The following is a 19,736-nucleotide window of genomic DNA, read 5'->3' as shown; positions in this document are numbered from 1 at the left end:
AGGTTTATATGATGCACTTCTGGTCTGTGTAGGTAGTTTCTTTCTAGTGTCCACTGTAATTTTTTTCATATCTTCATTCAAGTTATTCTCTGGCTGTCCGGTACCGACTGACTGCTGTTGTCTCTCTCTCTCTTGTACTCGAGCCTCTGCCTTAAGCAATCTCTGGAACAACTCTTGGAGGGACCATTCTTTCATTTCACCAACTTCCTTCTGTAACGTGACTGGAACTTTATTCCACAATATGGATTCAAGATTAGTATCTGACAACTTATCAGGTGCTAATCGTTGGTACTCCCTCATTCCTTCTAGCAGTGCTTGCACTGATCCCAGTTCTTCATACTGTAATTCATGGCATCTTAAATAAGCGGTCCGTGGATCCATGTGTGTGCCATACTGTCCTTGGAAGATCTTCTTAATTGATACCCTGCAGGACCCACGTTCCTCTGCTGATAGTGTACGCTGCCAGGTGGCCTTTGCTGGACCTTCTACAAACCATGAGAACCACTTGGCACGTGTATCACTACTCCAAGTGAAGTCATCAGTTGTCTCTTCGAAGTCAGCTAGCCATAGACCAAAATCTTCATCACCTTTTCTGCTACTAAACTTGCCCACTCTTGAGCGAATTTCCTTAAATCCCAACAGTTGAACTAATCGTCGTGGATATCTCGAAGGTGTTCTCAGGTTTTGGCTGGTATTACTGTCTTCTGTTTCAGACTCGCTGGAGTGCTCGTCAGACCTTATGCCCGACGTTAACTGTAATGTGGCGTTCGGTTCTTTACTCTGCGTAACCGACACCCTCTCACTCACGTGAACTTCTGATTGCTGCTGCACTGGCGACGTCTCGCCTCTACGCATTACAGCTTCCCGCTCTCGGGTTAACCTTTGTTTGTCCTCTAACAAACCATCTATAATACGTTGCCGTTCCTCGAGCAAGCGTTCGCTGGCCAGCTGCTGCTCATTAGCGCGCGCGCACTCTAACTCTAATTTGAACAGCCTTTTCCCCAAAGAGCCCTTATTTCTACAGACTCTGCACACATACAATATACTCTTACTACTACATATAGTAATACTGCGGTATAGATCCTCGGTGAGTCTGTCTTCTTCTCGGACGCAATACTGATGCTCCCACATTTCCCACAAAAGTGCTTTATCATCATTCTTGACTTCCTCACCTCAAGCTGAACAACTGCTGCCACTGGCCGTCATCCTAGTCCTAATCTCGGTAGGGGACCTCCACATTGTGATGCCTCTCGGGTCCACGTGTCGTTCGTCCATATCCAACAATTAAGCGACTTTTAATAAAAAAATTTTTATTGGCAAGATACACGCGTCTACACTGGAAGCAGGTTTTCAAGGCTCTGTTATGGAGCGTCAGATAACTTTTAATCCCTTTCCAGGTTCTAGCAGGAATGGCCAGCATGACATCTACTTTCACGTAAAATGTAACAGCTTAATACGGCCTTCTTCATGGTACAAAGTAGGGGATTTAACATTACACATAGAACCATTGGCAATGAAAATATTTGCTCACCCCAACAATCCAGGCGCGAACTTTTTAACGATTCCAGGTTATCCCAGGCTAGATCTATCCTTTCTTGAATACTTCAGCTAGCTATACCGTTCGTGACGAACGTTTTACACGGTACAAATAATTTTATAAAAATCACCATCTCAATCCAATAGTCGCATACCCTGGCTGAGCACTGATTATTAATGACGCGCGCGCTATATTGCGTGGGCGAGTTGCAATGGAGAAGTATTCCGTTCTTGAATGTTTAATTCATCAACTTTTCAATGGTCAGTAGTCCTTGTACATCATGCTAATAACTTTTTTTTGATCACGTGATACATCTTTGTATTTTGTACACGTAATCAAATAAATATTTTGAAAAATGGTCATTATAAAAATTTCAAGTTATTTGTTTGCAGTTCTCCAACGTATAAACCTGTGGAAAAAACAGTCACATTTAAATTGGTGAATTTAAAAAAATCTTTATCACGCACACACTACACACACACACTCACACTCACACTCACACTCACACTCACACTCACACTCACACTCACACTCACACTCACACTCACACTCACACTCACACTCACACTCACACTCACACTCACACTCACACTCACACTCACACACACACACACACACACACACACACACACACACACACACACACACACACACACACGTACACACACACACACTTCACTACATATTCACATAAAAATAAAACACTACAAGGTTTGGTAATGGTTGTTTACATTGGTTAATTTTGTGGTGTGCCACATATAGCAACAAGGGAAATGTGTATCTGTGATCAAGAATTTAATTTAGTTTGTAATATCAATCTTTGTCAACTAGAGATGAACTGGCTATTGGTAAAAAGCGAGGGGCAGCCAATGCCTTGGGAATCTTGTATGCTATGTGAGAAATCCAATCAGAAATACACAAATATATTAGAAACCAAATCCTAAATCCTAAATCATGTAAAAATAAAGGAGAAAGTGAGTTTAACAAAGTAGACAATGATCGATCATGAATAACTAGAACAAGATGTAGATCAACAACTGTACAGGTAGTTACTAGTTAGCAATATCACTAAATGCTTTTAAAAATACATAAAGATTGGGAATCTCGTATACGCCAGTTGGGTGCTTTGCTTGGGCATTGGCAACCCCATTTCTGCGTTTTGTGTGGGCGTTGGCTACCCCTCGGGAAAAATAAAATAATGAAAGACTATACAGAAGCTGATCTGTACAGAAGATGAGCCCTGCACAGCTACGTGGGCTTCTTTTTACAAAGCATACGCTCACCTTATTTGCACATTGCCCAATCATCATCATGGACGCTTCCACCTCCCACCGTGCACTAAAGTAATAGAAACAAACATCATTAAATAATATAAGCATTAATATTATTATAGCATAACACAGCAGCACAATATTACAGCATGATAAACAAACCAAAGTATTTATACAGAAAACTATGTCATAGACATTTAATCGTCTTTGAGCAAGGCCATTTTAACGAAGGCGCAAATTGGGCGTGGGCGGGCAATTCATTACATTCTTTTCGCCGTTTATAACTATCACTGGCAAACTAATGCATATACTATATCAAAGAACGTATATATTTAAACAGTTGTATGATACTTATAGACTGTTTTTTCACTGTCAACCACTTCTTGCGCGTGGGCGGCCCACCACCCCTCCCCTCCGCACCCTCACACCCACCCACCCCCTATATGATATACGTGCTATACAGCTGAGCATATAAAAGTTGCTAAAATTAACAGGTTTTTGTAGAATCAGTTTTATTTTTAAAATTCTAATTGAACAAACAGTACATTTTCATACTGTAGCTGAATGACATTAAAATACATTGAATTGTCTGATATGCGGAGGTGTGAACCTTGAAGTGTGCCGTATCACTCGACGGTTGGTACAGTAGGCTATTATCACTTAATATGATTCAGCAATGATCATAAACAATTGTTAAACAACATTTGATCAATTAGGCCCCTATTTGGGGTGGGGTCTATTCTACGGAACGGAACGGAACGGAACGGAACGGAATGATGGACTAAACTGCGGAACGGAATGCTTTCTCAGATTGAAGCTTGCAGCTTACCATTGCTGTACAAGTTATCAGTGGCACTTCCAGCAGGTAATCAAACGTACCCCAAGAAAGATAAAACGAATTTAAGGATCGATTGTGGGTTCTTGTTGGTTGTCATTAGTAACGAAGTAATAATTCTGGGAATAGCTGACTCAGTGTGTTCATCTTCGGATATATCAAGTAGGGAACTTAATGCATGACTTGTTTTTACTAGTATGTGAGTTATTTTTACTTACTTGACTTTAGAATGTACAGTCTGAGGCCCAGCCTTTCTAATCGGCATAAATCAGTATGTGTATAGCTATACTACAAAGGAAAACAAGTATGGTGACAAGCTGAATCAACTCAGTCTAAGCAGAATCTAAAGGAATTTTGAGGAGCAAACATTCAGATACCTCAAGGAGGCTATATTGTGTGAACATCAATGATTCATTAACAGAGTAGTGGACTATTGTCAGATATCTCAGCCTGAGTACTGAGTTGAATTCTGGATGGGGTCTATTTTACAGAATGGAATGCTTTCTGAATCAACTTGCAGCTTGGCTAGCTGCTATCATTGCTGAAATTGCATTTTATATTATCAGTGGAACCAGTGGCGGATCCAGGATGGGGCATTTGGGGCAAATGCCCCCCCCCCCCCACCCCCCCCCCCCCCCCCCCCCCCCCTCCCCCCCCCCCCCCCCTTCAAGAAATTGCATACAAGATCGATATACTCTAATAGAGCAGTCAATTACTCTAATAAAGCAGTCACAATGTTCATGAGGCAGTGTAGCTTACCTATGAAGCTACAAAATAGGATTTTATTTTACATAACAGACGTGATATAGTAGGTAAGGATAACTAGCTATTATTGTTGTGACCTTTTTTTTTTTTTTTTTTTTTTTTTTTTTGGTCTTCAACTGGTTTTCAGCAAGTTTTTTTTGGTCTTCAACTGTTTTTCAGAAAGGTGCCCCCCCCTCTTTCGAAACTCTGGATCCGCCCCTGGGAACCTCCAGGAAAATGGAATAGGATAATTATAAAACATTAATTAAGTGATTGTTTAGGTAATCATGACTTTATTCAGTCTAATAAACAGAATATATGGTTGATTGAGTGAGGTATCACTTTCAGAATGTTCAGACGACCAGTGATGAGATGCATGGATTCATCAAATTTTTGTTGTGGTTGGAGACATTAAATATCCAAAAGCAAACTGACTATAATATTAATTCACTTTCTTTATATTTTCTCAATTTTGAGCCTGTATACAAATAATTGAATTTTCCTTGTCAATAGAAATCCTAGAATAAGATGGGAGAGAAACTTATCTTTGTTTACCTATACTGTACAACCAAGAGTTCGTAATACTGATTTGTATGGGGGAGAGTGTCTAACTCTCAGTATGGCCTGTACAAACACCCTGCGTAAAGTTCACCTTTCATCAAATCAACACCTTTACTGGGGGGTAGAAAACTGTTGATTAGTGTTGCTGAAGAAGGTAAAGCCTTTGTTCTGGAATAAGGCCGAGGTGTTACTTTAAGCAGGGTGTTTGGTGAATGCATTCAAGTTAGACACTCTCCACCTTATTATGAACTCTTGGTACAACTTCAAAGGAAAATGAAGAAAACATACAGATGAATTAATAAAATCACTACAGTAAGGTGAATTACAGACTAGTGAGATCTTGGTTAATTAATGACAGTGGTTGGAGATTAAGTGTGGTAGCTTCTTGTTCTTGAATATGTTGCAAAGTGGAAGTACAAATCAAAATGGGATATCAATTTCATTATGAAAAATTTGTATACATAAATAATCTAGCATTACTATTTCATTTGTCCTCCACTTAAACATGCTACAACAGTACTAGTGTCAGTACACTGGCAGTGAGTCTACCTTGAAATTTCAACTCTAGAGTAGATCCAACACAGGACAGCCCGCACTGCAACAAATACATGTGATCCCATTGCAATTTCATGGACCAGCTGGACTGGGAATCACTTGAAAATAGACGAACAAATTTAACCTGTTTTGTTTGAAGTGAAGCATGTGAAATGTTACACTTAAGAAATCCTAGGATTCTTAGGTGGTATGTAATTAATGTGTGTTCCATTTCAGGTCTGACTAGATACATTGAAATTACACACACATCCTGGTCCAAATCACGTTTGCCTGGTGGCTACGGGCATGGTTTCACATGCGGCTTATAATAGAGATTTGGCTGATCTTGGAGCTTTGGCATTTAGCCTGATTCAAGGCTAGCAGTCAGACACATCCTTGAATTGTGTAACAGATAAAATCAGCTCACTATTGAATACGGCATTAGTCCACTGCACCAGCTGTTAATATATAAATAACTCCATGCATACACTTCAGTGATGTTTGTAGAATATACCCTCCTTGCGGTCTGCCAAAATATTTGCTCCTCACACACTGCACAAAATTCTTCAAGTTTTCATTCAGCTGGCTCTTTCCTGTTACCAGTATCTACCTGCTTGCTTTATTTATACACTGACTTATGACTTGAAAGACCGGCCCAGACTGTTTTCTAAAGTCTAAATAAGAAAAACAGCTCACATACAGTTCCCTTCCGTATGGATGAACATCACTGATACAGCTCATCCCACAATAATACTTCGTTACTAATGACAACCAACAAAAACCCACAATCGATCCGTTAATTCTTTTTGTCTTGTGTTTAATCACCCATTAGAGATGCCACTGCTAACTTATAAGGGAAGTTTCAGCAATGGTAAGTTGCAAGCTTCAATTTGAGAAAGCGTTCCGTTCCGTGGTTTAGTCCATCATTCCGTTCCGTTCCGTTCCGTAGAATAGTCCCCACCCCTATTTGGTGATTATTAGTTTCTCATCCAGCCTTTCTAATTATTATGATGCGGGCGGGAGGGTATTACCATTACAGTATGCCATTATTTATAATATTAACACACTGATGTACAGACCTTGTCCAAATTGTCTTTCTTTCTTACTACAAACATTTCCTTCACCAGCTGATTCTACTTTTCGTGATCGCCAACTGTTTTTCGACAGTCAACTGAAAGTCTGCTTTGATGAAGTCGATAGAACACGATTGCAACTCCATGGTACTGCAGCAATTTTCTAAGGAAAACAACAGTTCTCCTGGCGATATATAGCTAGCGCATTGTAGCGTTCATCAACAAAAAATTGTATCAGTTTGGTATAACGTGTTCTTCTGAGCATGCCGGCACAGAGTAAATAATGGCTTACCATGCGGTAGCTTAAGAAGGATGCGGGCGGTGGATGAGAAACTAATAATCACCAAATAGGGGCCTTACAATCACGCACACATTAGAGTAAAGTATCAATTATCGGACAATATGATGTTCGGACAGCTGCCATTCACTTCCTGGGAATCCTGCAGCTTTGGTTATTGTACCAAAAGGTAGGCTACACCAAGCAATAATTATCCTCCAATAATCAGCTTTGCATGATTAAAAGCTTAAGAGTTACAGCCAATAGTATGCTTAGTCCGATAAAATCTATGCTCGGATAAAACTATCAGTTGTCGGACTTTGATTTTTACTACCAGTAAACAATGTCCAATTTATTTCAAATTTGTATGCAATATACCTGTACTCATTAGCTATTAATGGCCAAAAAATGATTTCGCTTTCTTTAGCATAGAGGAAGTACGAGCCTCCCAATTTTTAGCGGTATTGTCGGACGCCCTCCGCTTTAATTTAGCCATGCCCACCAACAGAGTTCATACTTTTTGCAACAAATGCACCAGTGCTAAACCACAGAAGAAGGTAAATAAATATCTTTCAAGAGTAGAGGTGTGTTTTAAAGTTGATATTCAGGATATTTCTATTGGAACGCAGTATTTTTGGCTCCTAAATGAAGGAGATGCACGCTAGGTGGAAAAATGAAATTACGAGGCACAACTTTCTGACCAACCACATTTGTTAGTCTTGGTGCCTCAATCGCGAATACCACCTAGAAATGAAAAGATGTTCCATTTTCTACCTTCTATGGATGCACAAAGCAACATTTTCGTCCTTTTTGTTTCACCCATATAAGGTAGAGAAAGAAAAGCCTTTCAATTTCCGTAACAGTATTTGTGATAGGACACCAAGACTAGCATATGTAGGTGGTCAGAAGGTGGTTTTGCATAACTTCATTTTTCCACCTTGCGCGCATCTCCTTCATTTAGGAGCTAAAAATACTGCGTTCCAATGGAAATATCCTGAATATCAACTTTAAAGCACACCTCTACTCTTGAGAGATATTTATTTACCTTCTTCTGTGGTTTAGCACTGGTGCATTTATTGCAAAAGCATACAAACTCTGTTGGTGGGCATGGCTAAATTAAAGCGGAGGGCGTCCGACAATACCGCTAAAAATTGGGAGGCTCGTACTCCCTCTATGCTAAAGATAGCGAAATCATTTTTTGGCCATTAATAGCTAATGAGTACAGGTATATTGCATACAAATTTGAAATAAATTGGACATTATTTACTGGTAGTGAAAATCAAAGTCCGACAACTGATAGTTTTATCCGAGCATAGATTTTATCGGACTAAGCATACTATTGGCTGTAATTCTTAAGCTTTTAATCACACAAAGCTGATTGTTGGAGGATAATTATTGCTTATTGTAGCCTACCTTTCGGTACAATAACCTAAGCTGCAGGATTTCCAGGAAGTGAGTGGCAGCTGTCCGAACATCATATTGTCCGATAATTGATACTTTACTCTAGCAGCCTACAACAATATTTGGTCCATGAGTTCACACCTCAGGTACGTGTCCATTCTCGCGTGATCTTTGCCTTTACAACAAGTGCACTATATATAAGCTCCGCCGGGCTTCCCGACTGGAAGACTACGAACCCGGCTGTAGCTACTGTACGAAGTCTCCGCCGTCTCGGCAGTAATTTCAACTGTAGCTACGTATAGCTACTGGCTGAAAGATGTTGTCTGCGACAATGATCTATTGTATTACAGTGATCCTCACTAAGGAACTGGGGATGGCTACTGAGCAGTGTAGTAAGTATCTGTTTAAATCACCTTTCTATCCTGGTGAGTCTTGTGAGGACATCTTTAACATGAACCCTGAAAGTCGTGACAGGTCAGGATTTTATTGGATACTAGATGGTCCTAGAAAAGTATATTGCGGAATGACTTATACTGGATCATCTTGTGAGGACATCTACAACAATAATCCTGAAACTGGTGACAAGTCAGGATACTATCGTATTAATGACACACAATGGGTGTATTGCATCCCTACATGTGCTGGTGTGGTAGGAGGATGGAGAAGAATAGTTAACATTGATATCAGCACAGGAGGTGATTGCCCCAGCGGATGGCGCAAAAGCATTCAATCTGGTGTTAGCTTCTGTCGTGTAGTCAGCGATTCTACCCTTACTTGTTCCTCTACAAACTTCTCCACTAATGGTACAAGTTATCAGAGAGTGTGTGGTAGAGCAAGAGGATACCAGAAAGGATGGTCAGCTGCTTTTTATAGATCTAACCAGGGTCAAACGATAGATGGCTTCTATATTGATGGTTTATCAATCACTCATGGTAACCTACGTCAACACATCTGGACATTTGCTAATGGACTATTTGATAATCAAGCGACTCAATTTAACTGTCCATGTGCAGGTTCTGCAAATTCTCCTCCTTCTTTTGTAGGAACTGACTATTATTGTGAGTCAGGAACTAACAATACATGGGCTACAGATGAGTATTACTTCAATGACCCATTGTGGGATGGATCTGGTTGCATCACTAGCAACTGCTGTGACAATCCTACCCAACCATGGTTCTATCAAGAGTTAAGTGGGACCACTACAGATTACATAGAAGCTAGGATATGTCACGAACATGGATTTTTCACCAGAGGCTCTACCTTGATTGATCAGCTTGAACTATATATTCAATAATATTCATGCATTCAGAATGTATCCATATATGTTATTACAAACATGGATATCTGAATATGTATAAATATAATAGCTAAGGACATTTTTGCTACCTGCTAATAAAAAAAATTGTTTTAAAACATAAAAAAGAGAAATTTGGTACTCCAATCCTGCACCAACTGTTGCTGTTAGCAATGACAATCTGTTGCTCACTAATTGAGTTCAATTCATAGGTATCATGAATGTGGTTAGCACTTGGGTTAGCACAGAAGGCAGGAAGCCCTACTAGCATGTGGTTACTGTTTCAAATTGTTAAGGAAGCCTACCATTGCTATCACCATTCTCATGCAGAATCCGTGTGAGTGGCAGGCAGTAATATAAACTGAAGTGCTATTATGGTAGCCCTTAAAGGTACCATTTTTTGAAATCCAGCACATATAGGTGCTACCATAGCACATAGTGTAGCTATGTGCTATATATGTGTGCTATATATGTGCTATATGTGCACATAGTGTAGATGAGTGATCTTCGTAATAACAGTGATCCTCACTATAAGGAACTGGTGATGGCTACTGAGCAGTGTATTGTAAGAATCAAGTCCAAAACGAAAAAGGGTGCATGCAGCCTTAAGTTATAGCTGATGTGAAAAAGATGTGATATCAAAGCTGGCAGCCAAGAAATGGCTGCAGTGATAAATTAAGTGATGATATAGCTATAATATTAAAGCAGTCATTTCTTGGCCACCATCTGATATCATATCTTTTATTTTTGGAAGGCTGCACCCTTTTTCACAGTTTGGTTGTTTTGGATTAGATAACATTACTTACTAGCTATGCTGGCTTTGGTCTCTATATCTTTATTTTACCCTACTGGTATTTTAGGAGACACTATATAGTTGTACATTTGATATATTTTATATTAGTTGCTGGACATTGCATGTAGCTATGGCTGCTCTACAAAGCCTTTAATAGTGATGATTTTGAAACATGCTTGGTACATGCGTGTAGCTAAGGCCATACCTATTTGAAAAGTTGTTGCTCGGATTTTTTACAACAAAATGGGTCAGTTGGTAGACAAAAAACGATAAGTTTCAAACATATTTACGATTTCTGGTCACAAGTCATATACTGGTATGTATTGCATGAATAGATCAGTAGGTCAGATTTATACTGCACTGTCTGCAGAATTCCTTTTGGCTGCAAGCCACAAAACTAAATAATAACTTTTTTCTACCATATATGCATTTGTGTGAAACTTTAACACAACAACACTGTGTTATGCAGCAGCTGTAGCTGACCAAGTAGTTTCAAGTTGCACCTTATTAACAAGACAAGTTATGAGCTGTCAAGTCATGTGGCTATAAAACTGGTTTTGCCAAATTATTACATTTCTGTTTGTCATATAACTACTCAATGATAGGACTGCTACTTCATAGCATTTGTAAAACTGGTCAGACCTAGGTCAGACATGCTATACCTTGGTACCTTCTTAACATGGTCTAGTGACTTTATTAAGAGGTGCGTGGTTACTAGGTAATGTTGTACTGTATAAATATTAACTGAAATTTGTTTGATCTAAAATGTAAAATAATACACTAAGGTTTTCTTGCAAACTTCACTCCGTGATGTACCCCATTTATAAGTAATCACTGAGGTCCACAGTTTACAAACCTTAGTCCAATGATATTAAACTGTGTACATCAATTATTCATTCTTTTGGGAAGCATATATACCACCAAAAACATGTCATAAAAGGATCAAAGAATGCTATTGTTATACAGTTGCTATTACATTTCCCTGCTACAATGGCTTCTAGGGAAACATGATACACAGTCACAATAACTATTACTCTTAATGATTAGCTATTGTATAACTCAAATCAAATGATGCCATATAGCTACGTAGCACTGCTAACAGTGCTCATGATCAAAAATGCATTAATTGGAGGAGGTAGTACACAATGGTTGTAGTATGACCACGAGGGATTTGCCTGGTACCAAGCCCGAGGGCTGCGAGCACATATATCAGGTGAATCCCAAGTGCATGGCCATGGTATAAGTAGTATGTAGCTATCCACTCATTAGATACTATGTAGTATTTCACACTCTACATTCAGTCACTCAACTTAGTATATACATCTTTGGAGAGGATTGTGAAACTCACCTGGATCTCAATGTCTACAGACACATACTTGACATTATTGTTGGGCTCCAGGGCTGTAAATCACTGCTGTACAAATCTAAACTGAGTTGGGTTGATTGTACATAGAAGATTACATATGTGAATTATATTAGGATATGTTGCTAAGCAGTGCATGAGATTAGCTAGACGACAGTTTGGTCTGGTGTACTATATACCACCATGCATGCCGGTCAAGATATAAGTAGCAATGGCTACCATGTGCTGTCCTGTCTAACTATACCACTGTCAGCTGTGACTGTATGCATTAACTTATGTATAATGATTGCTATATGAAACAAAATCATCTCAGTTTTTAATCACTGAAGTTCTAGAATACACTGTGTATTTAACCTCAACAGATTCAACAAATCTCAGATTTGTTTTATTGTAAAAATTCTGTTTCAAAATTATGGTAGTTTCTTTATTAAACATAAGACATATTTGTGACTGCTTTGTTAGAGTAAATTCACCATTGCTGTTAACTGTATCATGAACCTGGCTATCAATGATGGATGTCATGCTTGAGTTCTGCATGTATGTGTGCATAGAAATGTTCATGTACCAGCAAACAGTCCTTTGTCAATATCTTTGACCACAAAATACAGTGAGCAATTCAAAAGAGAGCCACAGCAAAGTATAGGTAAAAGGGCTTTATGTTCTGTGCTCTTCAACAGAAATTCAAAATGAAAGTCATTGCATGAACATATTTCTATAAACTGTGCAGTTAATTGGCAGAAATTGACACAAACTGGTATAGCTAAATCTTTCTGGACTTGATGATTCACCTGTACAGCCTCAGACTCACAATTGCAAGTTAGTCACAAGGTCTGTTGTTTCTACTTCATATTACATGTTGGTGATCTAGTTTCATGATTCTCAGCCACCACCCCATGCACGCTTTGAACACCGACAGATTTTAACACAAGCAATTCAATTTCATTTCAATTCAACTCAATTTAAATTCACACAAGCAAACTCTGAGCACTCAGACTTTTAATTGATTCCCTCATCTTTATTATGCTCTACCTGTGTGGGATCCCTCTCCGACTCAACAGTTATCACAACGTCTGCTGCATCTCCTGAATAGTGCTTTTCATCTGATAATGAATTTTAATCCCCAAGATGATGATCATTTATCATAGTATTACCAGCATTTGCAGTGGCTGCCATTTCAATATCTCATTCAATTTCATTCTGTTTGTGTAATTTTCAACCAGTACCATCATAGCTACTAGATGTATTCCCTTGGAGCCACCCATTCACTTTGGTAGCACCCAAAGTCATTATTGTACAAGAGTTAAGCCATTTTTTGTGTCTCCATATCCGCCAATACAATTTTACTTTCTTGTAGCAGTTCTTTACATCCCCTTGGTGGAACAGTGAGTGTACCAGCTTCCCTCCACATTACCATTAACAGATGCCATTTTATGATAGTTTTTGTAATTATTTTGTGTATGTATTGTCTTGTTTATAACTGTATATAGGGTTTGTTATTTTTTGTAGTTGTATTGTATGTATGTATTGTAATGTCTCCTGCAAGGAAGAACAGCTTTAGCTGATTGTGTGGAGTTAAAATATCTATCTAGATAATTATCTATCTAACATTATATAGTTACAGTTACCATATAGTGTATTCTTGAGTGACTCATTTTTGTTAGACTTCTACAGAACAAATGTAACAGCTGTTGTCATATAATATGCTGACTCAAGGGCTACCCATGTAGGCACTAAAATGAAAAATAGCTAACCTATAAAATTGCATGGATGACTTTTTACTATTAGCTATAACAAATATGAGGCAGCATAATTCTTATCTCTGTTGTCCCTCCAATGAAAAGACTGTAGAGTATAGCTAGCTGATTGTTCTGTTAGAGTAAAATTGACTGCTCTATTAGAGTATACCAATCAAAATTACTTCTATGCGGGTGTATTAGCATGCAGGCGATGCATGAATGTTAATCAAATTAACTAAGGGTAACTGTTTTTTTTTCACTACATTGGGCCAACTGATTTTGAGTTGCTTGAGGAGGCCATTGCAGAAGATTTCACATTTGGTAACTTCAGCACCCCCAGATACTTTTATTTATTTATTTATTTATTAAAGCTTTACAGCACAAGTGCTGAAGGTCTGTAGGACACCTGGTCCTACAGCCTGCTCAAAGACATTAGATACTAAGACATTAGCTACTTAAGGTGTGTTTGAAAAGATACTGTGAACTCTCCTTTAGTTGTTGCTGATGGGATTGCTTCTGAAACTCTGTGTGATGGGCAACCACATGACTTGAGGCACTCTAGCTAGTTATCAAGCTCACTACCCGTTACAATTGCCCCTTTATCATCTGCCAACAGTTAGTAGTAGACCTTTAGCACTTTCTGCACCAGATCTATCTGTTTACGAACTGACTTCTGACTTTAATGCTACACACTATTCCAATGATTACCATCCATTCATCTCTTCATTCAATCCACTAGTACCTACCAGTTCCCACTTTTCCCCCTTCACCCCGTATTCATCCTTCCCCACTATGCCCAGCATCTCCCTTCCAACTTGACTGTATATATATTTAGCATAATTATTGCTTTAGCTCACATGTGTATGTTGTAGTAGTGGTTCTATATGCACAAAAAAAAACAACTAAGGGGTAACATAGCTAGCTATGTATATTGTTTTATGTTGCGGACCCTGGCTAAAAAGCTAGCTGAATGTCCCCCCATCTAGGCACACAAAAGAAAATAATAAGTGAGACTACTAGATGAATGGCCTGAATGGTGGGTATATATGTGGTTAATACGAATGTGGAAGCCTTACTGACATGAAGCCAATTTTCACTGGCACAGAAGGTTGCTTGATGTTCCGAAACGTGGCAATGCTGCTTCTGTAATGGCAACAATTCCATCATCACGGCAGACACAGGATTGGGCAGTTTGCCTCTCTGCCCACTGCTTGAGCGTGAAGACCTTTTCTGTTATTATTGATTTATATATATATATTTTTTTAAATTCACAGTACAGGACATCAGGCGCGCGCCTTTGAAGAGGCGGCCGTGCCATGCATACTAGCTATCAGTTGGTCATCAGGAAGCAAATTCGTGCCGTGCTACCGGTGCTATACTCAAAACAGAATCCGTGCATGTGAGTGTGTGATTCTACGTATATATATAGAGTGGGTGTGGTAATTATGAGGCACTTAAGTTCCAAGCACCGCTATCACCTGATACAGTGACCCCAGTGTATCATTAGAATCAATTGGATTAAAAACCATATACACACATGAGCACACATCAGTATATACACGTGACCTATTACATAATCGCCATGCACTACTACTACATCTCCCTTATGGGGAAGGTCAGTTAGTTCCAGTGGGAATCTTCCAGAAGCCTAGAGGGAGGTTTTGAAACTCTACCACTTCTAGTAACTGTTGTATCAGACTGAGATCTGTTAGAGTCTCCACTGGAGGATTGTTCTATTTCGGCCGAAGTGTCACTGACTGGAGTTTCAGGTAAAGGATTCAAGTGTCTACGATTTTGTCTCAATGGTCATACATACATAAGCGTATAATGTGAAAAATTGTCTTTATGCTTAATGAGAAGATTTTACGCCAATCACTTCTTTATACCTAAAGGGAAGATTTTACGCCAATCTTCTCTTTAAGTACTTAATGACAAGGTTTTACGCTAAAGTCATTGGCGTAAAAAGCATTATGGAGTCACTATATGCACTACACATAAAGGGAAGATGTTACGCCAACCACTTAAAATTCACTAATTACAGGATTATCCTCACCAACACTATAATCACGTGATCCACACTACTTAAAGCTATCACGTGATCTACAGCAACGTGACGTTCACATGCTGTACACCTCCGTGTTCCATCAGCTTACATACGTAGCACTCCTCACAGTTCTTAAGATTATCTCCCTGATATGCTGTTGGATTGTTAACCCGCTAGATGATCGCAGTCATGGCCACCGCCTCAACGTTCATAGTGTGCTTTACTAAGAATAAGTACTTCATGCGCATGCGTCACGTTTGGTGCGATACTAATTACAGATACTGTACAGAAAATTGCATTGTCTTTGCAACAACCGGCCATGCGCGGTTTGAGCATGTGCGTGTTTTGAATAATAAAACGCGCGCAATAGCGGGTATAACAACAGTATCTGTACTATAATATGCATACTATAATATGTATATGATTATGACTGCCACATGCCTGGCGTACACTTAGTTGTTATACACCCCGTTGACTAAATAGAATAGCCAATTCAATCATTTGCATAACAGAATTTTAAAGTCTACAATATGTACGTATGTGTGTACATGGCTATGTGGTAATGATGCTGAGGGTTCTCCTTGAGCAAATTCACATCAGTGTATCAGAAACTGTGTGCATAGTTATTACATGTTGTAATTATGTGTACAGTAGGTGGATACATGAAATGGAGATGCTGGTATACCAGCATGCATACTAATTTATCTGCACCAAAATAATCCTTTGTATGACCAAGGTTGGACAATTTGATAATTTGATCTACTGGTCCCAATGTGTCTGCATTACATGAGCATCATGGTAGTCATTATCACTGTTTGTTGCAAGCATCTTGATTGAGAGACATGCATATTTGCATTAGCTAATTAATTAGAATACATTGCCTATAATCATGGTTTATAGGCTGTAATTCACACTGGATATAAAATAGTTCTACATAATTGCTTGCATGGGCGATATCTTAGTTATCACCCTTGTCTCGGCTTTGTTTTAGAATTGGGTAATTATATTTGGGTATTACATATGTACATACAGCTCCACTGACTGAAGAGAGCTGGGAAGCGAGGCACAAACAAATCATCAATGGAGATGAAGCCATACAGATAGCAGCTGATGATGATTACTACGACTACTACCTACCAGATGCTGACTAGACTTGTTGACTGCTGAAGATCCTGCGATGCTTAGTGATGTCTTCTCTAATCCTGATGATTTCTTTGATGAAGATGAATATGATGATTTGTCAGAAGATTATGATGATGGATGATGATGTGTATATATAGTTTTTATTACAGCAGTGTATTATGATACTGTAAACTGTTCAGTAGTGTAGCCCAATCTTCTCTTTGCAGTAATTCATGATCATCATATTGTACTGTTTTAAATAGTAAAATATCAATCAAAAGATTTCTTTTGTTTAGTTTTCATTTATCTTTAGTGAGCTTGTGAAATCTCTCAAGCATCCATACAACGTCTTAAGGGATGCCAAAGTGATAAAGACAGCTTCAAGACCTTGAGAGTTTTTTCTGCCTAACTGCAAAGTTGATGAAGAGTTTTTTTTCTACCTTGAGTGATTTTTATATAATTATTTTGAGACCTTGAGAGATTTTTTTTATACCTTGAGAGATTTTCAATGACTATATATAGTACACAGTGTTGCTGTAGTGTTGAGTTTGGCTGAAGTGTTGAGTTTGGCTGTAGTGTTGAGTTTGGCTGTGGTGAACAGTGTCCTCAAACATGGCAAGGTGTATGAGACCTGAAGTAGGAGAAGATGAAGTCTTTGTGGTCATTCCTGGTGGTTATGATGTGTTGTCTGATGATGATATTGAAGTGATGAGTGTTTTAAAAGACTGTGTATACAATCAGTTATTGAAGTATCACTTTCTTCTCACAGTATTTGAGCAGTGAAGATGAAGTAGTCAACAACATGTTACAAACAGACCACAGATGGTTTTCTAATCATAAGAGTAAGACAGGAAAGATATAGTAACATTTGATACAGAAGTTATGGTTGAAGAGTACAACTCACCATATTGTGATCCGTTATTTATGGTAAGCTATTTAGTAGTGGTATGTTAAATGTGTTACATGTCTATTACAGATGCAGCCCACATTCTCTACTGTACAACAAGAAAATGTATCTATATTCAATGCTATGGAGCAGGTGTGTGTGTGTATAACGTTGTGTATGTATTATTGTATGTCTGTAAAGGAAATTATCACTGCCTTTAAAGAGAACTTTCATGTGTGCTCTAATGAAGATGATAGTACAGTTCAGAGTGAAGAAGATTTATTGAAATGATTTAATGCCATGTTAAGTGGATGTGGACAGTTAAGATGGGAAAGAGATGAAGAGAAATGGCTGCTTGTAAAGGAGAAACTAAACATTGATTCTGCTTGTTATGTGTACAACAGTTAACTTTGTACTACATGCAATAGTTGTAACACGGGCATGAGGGCTTTGCCTGATATGTATGCCCTCTGCCCTCGGGCCTCTAGTTAGATACTCTCCTTATTCTGTATAATAATGTACACTGTTTATAGTACTACTATTGCAGCCCTCATATCTTAGACATGTTCAGTGTAATGAATTGTGATGAAGTATATAAGCCTGCGCCAGCATAATTTGGGGCATAATAGGTAACCAAAGTGATGAGCATAATGGGCACAGTTTTTGTGCATTGATTACCAGAGAAGCTGAAACTCTGCCTATTTTGCATGATGCAGAATGGGATGGTGTGCAAACAAAGTAAAAATCAAGACACACGGTAGTGTGTCGTGCGGTCCAAGAAGCCGGCGCGCAACCCCGTGAGTATATTGACAGGAAGAAAGAAAACGCAATTTTCGCACCTCCGTAGCTCTGTGCTGCCTTGATGAAACAAGACGAATTTTGCTGTGGACACTTCCTCCACCTTCAGCACTCCACATTCCAAATTTGAGCGAAATCGCTTCAAGCGTTCCCGAGATATGCGACTTCAAAAATTGGCTTAGTTTCTTCGTTTTTTTTTCTTCTTATTTTTCTTCCTCTTTTCGCACACTTACAAAAACTGTTATAAAACGCGAACGCCTTATCCGATCGCCTTGAAATTTGGCACACAGAAGGGGTGTATAAAGGCGCATCTCTGTACCAACTTTGGCTGGAATACGATAAACAGGCAAAGAGTTATGAGCGATTATTCACGAAACATAACACCAATATGTTGTCACGCCTACAGGGTAAACTGCGTATGGGAAGAAGCTGAAAATCGGTGGGTGAATAGGCTAACTATTGAACCTCAAACCTTTTGTGGTTTGAGAGAAATCGAGCTAAAAACCAGGAAGATACAACGAAAAAACCAACAGTGTGTAACAATTACGCAATCGAGATTAGCTAATAAAAAAACGACTGCTTGCCACGCCTACCAGGTAAACCGCTTGCATGGGTTAATGCTTTAAAAATCGCTGTACAGATGGAGTTATCATCTTAGAAAGGCTCTTCAATGGTGTAGAAGAATCAGACTTAAAGCCACGGAGTTATAACACGAAATCCAACTTGGTGTAGCAAGTGCGAAATCGAGATACTCTAATAGAGCAGTCATCCTAATAGAGCAGTCACCCTGAACAGAATTCAAGAGATCAGTTATAAATAAGTAACCTGCATAGAGATCAGCTACAAACAAATCACCCTGTAGAGAGTTCAGCTACAAACAATTCACCCTGTTCAGACATCAGTTAGAAGAAGTTTTCTTGTAGAGAGTTTAGTTACAAACAAATCACCCTGTTGAAAGATCAGCTAGAAGATGTCACCTTGTAGATAGTTCAGTTACAAAGAAACCACCATGTAGAGAATTCAGCTACAAACTAGTGACCCTGTAGATACATCAGCTAGAAGAAGTTACCTTGTAGAGAGTTCAGCTACAAAGAAACCATTTTGTAAAGAGCTCAGCTGCAAACAAATCACCTATACAGAATTCAGGTACAAACAAATCACCCTGTAGAGAGATCAGCTAGAAGAAGTTACCTTGTAGATAGTTCAGCTACAAACAAATCATCCTGTAGAGAGATCAGTTAGAAGAAGTTACCTTCAGTTGTAGATCGTTCAGCTACAAACAATTCACCCTGTAAAGAGATCAGCTAGAAGAAGTTACCTTGTAGAGAGTTCAGCTACAAAGAAACCATCATGTAGAGAATTCAGCCGCAAACAAATCACGTGTAGAGAGTTCAGCTACAAACAAATCTCCCTGTAGAGAGATCAGCTAGAAGAAGTTTCCTTGTAGAGAGTTCTGCTACAAACAAA

At 38.8% G+C, this 19,736-nt stretch overlaps 1 protein-coding gene across 1 annotated transcript; it reads left to right on the top strand.

The window, feature by feature from the left end:
- Positions 1 to 8,408: 8,408 nt before the first annotated feature.
- Positions 8,409 to 9,611, top strand: LOC136245733 (uncharacterized). Its single transcript, XM_066037217.1, has one exon. The coding sequence runs from the start codon at positions 8,550 to 8,552 to the stop codon at positions 9,525 to 9,527; it is 978 nt and encodes a 325-aa protein (XP_065893289.1). The 5' UTR covers positions 8,409 to 8,549; the 3' UTR covers positions 9,528 to 9,611.
- The last annotated feature ends 10,125 nt before the right edge of the window (positions 9,612 to 19,736 follow it).

This window comes from Dysidea avara, chromosome 15 (genome assembly GCF_963678975.1).
Source record: "Dysidea avara chromosome 15, odDysAvar1.4, whole genome shotgun sequence".
NCBI classification, from domain to species: domain Eukaryota; kingdom Metazoa; phylum Porifera; class Demospongiae; order Dictyoceratida; family Dysideidae; genus Dysidea; species Dysidea avara.
This window is presented reverse-complemented; position numbering and strand designations above follow the sequence as displayed.

Bases quoted from the DNA above. Each gene is read 5' to 3' on its own strand.
- LOC136245733 (XM_066037217.1), top strand. From the start codon at position 8,550: ATGTTGTCTGCGACAATGATCTATTGTATTACAGTGATCCTCACTAAG.